Source organism: Nylanderia fulva, unplaced genomic scaffold (assembly GCF_048542155.1).
Source record: "Nylanderia fulva isolate GAGA-0341 unplaced genomic scaffold, ASM4854215v1 Scaffold275, whole genome shotgun sequence".
NCBI lineage: Eukaryota > Metazoa > Arthropoda > Insecta > Hymenoptera > Formicidae > Nylanderia > Nylanderia fulva.
Window position 1 is genome coordinate 6,292 of NW_028190342.1, and position 5,177 is coordinate 11,468.

At 32.5% G+C, this 5,177-nt stretch overlaps 1 protein-coding gene across 1 annotated transcript; it reads right to left on the reverse strand.

Annotated features, from left to right (window-relative positions):
* Positions 1-464: 464 nt before the first annotated feature.
* On the reverse strand, positions 465-3,552 carry LOC146722766 (uncharacterized; the record flags this gene model as incomplete). The annotated part of the gene is made up of 5 exons (XM_085483887.1): positions 3,120-3,552; positions 2,619-2,948; positions 1,558-2,441; positions 1,005-1,440; positions 465-815 (listed from the first exon to the last, which is right to left on the reverse strand). Coding segments are annotated over exons 1-5 (2,434 nt in total), but the record flags the coding sequence as incomplete, so codon positions are not given.
* Positions 3,553-5,177: the final 1,625 nt, after the last annotated feature.

A 5,177-nucleotide genomic window follows, 5' to 3' on the forward strand; every position in this document is an offset into this window, starting at 1 on the left:
TCGAGCAGGACCTGTTATAACTTCTACATAAATTATATTATTTTTCAAATTAGTTATAATAAATCTTGTACCATTACAAAGTCCTTTTTTAGTATTTAAATTTCTTAATAAGATTACTGTAGCACCAACTTTTATTTTAAGCCGATGAACTGGCATTCCAGAAGGTGTCAGTGAGTTTAGAAACTCAGTTGGAAAATTTAATTGCTCCTGTGGATCATCACTTACAATACAGTCAATAGAGAGATACTCCTTTTCTTCTCCTTCCATTAGACAAAGAATTTCATCATTAATTTTGAAAGTATCCTCATTTTTAGGACAAAGAATCGCTCGATCTTGATTTCCTCTAATCCTTTTTATGGTAATTCTATCACCAAAAATCTCATTAATAAGAGATTCTTTTGATATAAAATTTTGTGGAATTTCAATCGTGTCTAGATTTAATCCATCTGTATTTGATAATTTACCATCTCCGAGTTGCATTAACCAATTTGCAAATTCTTTTTCTTCCGCAGTTCTCATATTTTGCTGTAATTTAACCTTAATTACATTCCTCCATATAGGGTTGTATTTTACAGTCGATTCAATTATCGCTGTTTTGTGTAAATGAGGTACTACTGGAAGATTTTGTCTGAAATCTCCTGCAAATAAAAATACTTTTCCTCCAAATGGTTGATCATTCTTCATTAAATCCTTTAAAAGTTTATCAACTGCTGTTAAGGCATGTCCAACAGTCATGCTCACTTCATCCCATATGATTAATTTTGCATTGATCAATTCTCGTGCAGCTTGAGAATTTCCTCTAATATTTGATTTAGCTGCATCATCAATTGGAATTGTAAGCTTAAACAGAGAATGATAAGTTCTTCCTCCTTTCAAAAGTGTGGCTGCAATTCCAGTTGAAGCACATGGAAGAATTATTTCATTTCTTCCTCGAATAACACTTAGAAATGTGTTAAATAAATAGGTTTTACCACTTCCTGCAAATCCGTCAATAAAAAACAAACGTTTAGGTTCATTTTCATTTTCAATTGCTCGCATTACTATATCATACACGTATTTTTGTTCATCATTTAGTGTAGATAATAAATAATCACCACGTATTTTTTCTTCATCTACATTATACTCTGTTTCGTAAATATTTATTTCAGTTGGATTTGGTAATTGGAATTTCTCACAACTACTTCCATTATTTATCAGAATTTGTTGTATATGGTTTAACGCCATATTTTCGGGATTTACAACATTATTATTTACAAAGTCCTCAATCATAAAATCTTTGTATTTATTCCAAATTGTTGGTACATCTATTGGATTTCCAAAGATGCAAATGTAAGCAAATAATTCTCGAAGTTGTGCAGGCATATTCGATTCTGTTGCTTCCTCCATCGTTTTTCCCCAAAAATCATCAGTCTCTACTAAATTTTTTGCAATTGCTGCATCCTTAAACGTATTATAAATAATTCCATTTACATTTCTCAAATCTTCAAAACATTTTGCTCCAGTTACATGTAGTAGAAGAAGACGGAGATAAAATCTTTCAATATCTTTTATGCTTACTGTATATAGTCTTGAAATTATTTTTTCACCACCTTTTTTACGTGGCTTCCACTTAGTTTCTTTTTTATTATAAACATAATGATAAGGAATATCTGTATAAAGATAATTTGCTGCATTTTCATCATATTGGTTTAATTTGAACCATGCAGTCAGCGTAGTATCTCGATTTAGCTCTCTTTGAGCAGCTTGTTCTTCATTTCCTGCTCGAAAATAAACCATTTGGCAATCAGGCAAATGAACTGCCAATCTTATTACTGTATGAGATTTCATGAACAGATCATATCCATTAAGTCTCCACATTGCTTCTGGAGCACTAACATATCTTGCATCCATGAATGAGTTAACCTCATCTATTCTAATGAATCTTGTACCATCTCGTGCTTGCACTTCAATTGCAGCACAATCAAATCCTTTATGAATATATTTATATAGATATTTTACGCTCTTCACTGATGAACATATTTCTAAATTAATATGTCGATTATATTTCATGATTAAATATGGTGAATACGGCACCACCCATCGATTATCCACTTCTTTATTTCTAACAATGTATTTTATTCCAATATCCCTACGTTGATAGATGGGATATCCATTTACATTAGCATTAGTTTTATCATTAAATTCTTTTGGAAATCCTTTTGAACATTTTCCATCGTCCCCAGTGCAAGGATATCTCCTCGAGGGATCTCCACATGGACCGTGAATCATGTGTTTCAAAACTTTTTCATTAAGTTCTGAATATTTTTCTTCATTAGGAATTTCAGCCCATACCATCATATCAATGACTTCTTGAAGTCGGGGCTTATCTTCATTGCTCAACATTGCAAGTAAATGCAAATGTGGAAGTCCTCTTTTTTGAAATTCAATCACACCTGCATAAGCTATAATATTTCCAAAAATTTTATTTTGAATTAAATCCTTTAAAATCTCTTTGACATCCAAATTAAATGTTTTAGCGACTAAATCAGGTCGAAACTCTATTTGACATCCATCAAGATTATCCTTAATTTCAGGACATTGAGGATTGCAAGTCATGGTTAGAAAAATGTCTGGTTTACCATACTTTCTTACCAAAGACATCGCATCTTGGTATCTTTCTTGCATGTTCCTTGGACTGCCCATAAATGAAGATGGTAATATTACAGGTACACCAACTGTAATTCCCTCATTTTGTGCTCGATTATCAAGGTGATCCATTAATCCTGAATAAAGTTCTGCTCTTAATTGAGGTTGATTTAATTTAATATAATTAAGTCTATTGGCTTCAGTTTTCATATAGGCATCAAGTATAAATTGACATCTCAATTTGCCTGCTCTTTTAAATTGGCTAAATTCGGCTCTTGGTGCCAGCAGATGAGCATAATAATCCATTTGAGTTACTTTAAATCCTGAATATTTAGAATTATAAGATTTCATTTCTGAATGCCATCCATCGTTACCATATGGATATAACAAAGGATAACACATTGGGTCACACTTTTTGTCCAGAATTGATATTTGTTGAACATCGTTTGAATTTTTATTATAAATCCGAATGTCTCTTTCAAATGGAGGCTCACCATCTACATTCTGAAAGACCACAGCTATTTCATTAGCTTGTGGAGCATTATATTTTCTTTGATCATGTTGAGGATCGTTTCGAAAGGACAACATTAAATTTATATTTTTATTGCCTATTGGATTAAGGTCTTGTTCAACTTGACGCATCATCTTGAAAGTCTTTGCAAATTCATTGCATTGAACCATAAAACTTGACAAATTTTTCATTATTTCAAAATCACACTCTTGATTAGCTTTCTTATTCATTCTATGATTTACAGCTTCTTCTGTATCTAAAAAGTAAAGCTGCGCAAAGCGCGGAGCTTGCCCATCCGCTGGGCGCATTGCTGTCGAAGTCAAATGATGACATTGCCCATGAATCTTCAAGCAATAAGGAGCATTGTTCACAACATCCAATGGATTTCTATTGCCCGGGGCACCCATAGAAGCCATAGCTAAAGCGCTATTATATGAACGAATATTATTTAGGAAATTTTTCGATGCATAATCATTTCCCATGTATAATTTTTTAATAAAATCAGGACAATTTATTGACTTTAATGTAAGCTTACCCTTTTGACAACAATATGTAAATTTCCCATCTTTAGGTTTTTTACATTCAAAATTTAACGATTTGCAAAATTGGCATTCTATATTCATTTGGCCAAGTGTATGAACTGACACATTTATTTCATTGTCCTTGGCAATTAGCGCAATATGATGATTTAATTGTCTAGCTTGTTGCCTTCCCTGAGCATGTCTCTGAGCATCAGCTTCAAGTCGTTGAGACCTTGCGTCATTATTTTCATGAACCCTCTGCTGAGCATGTCTTTGGGCATCAGCTTCGAGTCGTTGAGACCTTGCGTCATTATTTTCATGAGCCCTCTGCTGAGCATGTCTTTGGGCATCAACTTCGAGTCGTTGAGACCTTGTGTCATTATTTTCATGAGCCCTCTGCTGAGCATGTCTTTGGGCATCAGCTTCGAGTCGTTGAGATCTTTCCTCCGAACTCTCAATTTTTCGTAATTGTCGTAAGCGCTTGCTTTTGCGACTGATTTTATATAAATTTCCGCCTTTTCTCTTTTGAGGCATACTTATCTGCGTCGTACCGTATACGGCGTATACGTAGGTATATTATAAATATATTGCCGTAATAATTATATTTATATTATCTATCTATATCTGTCTGTATGACCAAAAATTATTTATTCATTAATTCATCGATTTTCTTGATGAAATTTTTCTTTTTCGTGCTTATTCTGTTTTATATTAATTCTTTGTATAAGTACACAGCAATCTTTTTATATAGGCACACCGCAGCCTTTTTTTACAGGCGCACAGCAGCCTTTTTTATAGGCGCACAGCAGCCTTTTTTACAGGCGCACCGCAGCCTTTTTTTACAGGCGCACAGCAGCCTTTTTTTACAGGCGCACAGCAGCCTTTTTTACAGGCGCACAGCAGCCTTTTCTTTACAGGCGCACAGCAGCCTTTTTTTTACAGGCGCACAGCAGCCTTTTTTTACAGGCGCGCAGCAGCCTTTTTTACAGGCGCACAGCAGCCTTTTTTTACAGGCGCGCAGCAGCCTTTTTTACAGGCGCACAGCAGCCTTTTTATATAATTTTATATATTTTTCTATTTATATATATATTTTTTTATATAATTTTTATATAATTTTATATATTTTTATAATATTGAATTTTTGTTTAAAATAAATTTTTTTATTAAAAAAAAAAATGTTTTAAAAAGTTTTATTAAAAAAAAAATTTTTAAATTTTTTTAAAATGGACCCCCCAACCAAGACCTATTTTTTTATATATTTTATCCATAAAAAAAATGTTTCAACTTTTTATTTCCAGGATGAATTTTCTTTTAATTGATTTACTAGCAAAGGCCTTTAATCCCAAACCAAAACCTTTTATCAATACCTTTTTTTAAAAGGTTTGATTCCTTTTTTGGTTTATAATTATTTTTTTAATATTTTATTTATTTACTCCTTAATTCTTAATTAAACAAAGAAACTTAATCTTTCTTTATAAATACTTTAAAAAATTTAAAACCCTTAATCCCAAAGAGTATTT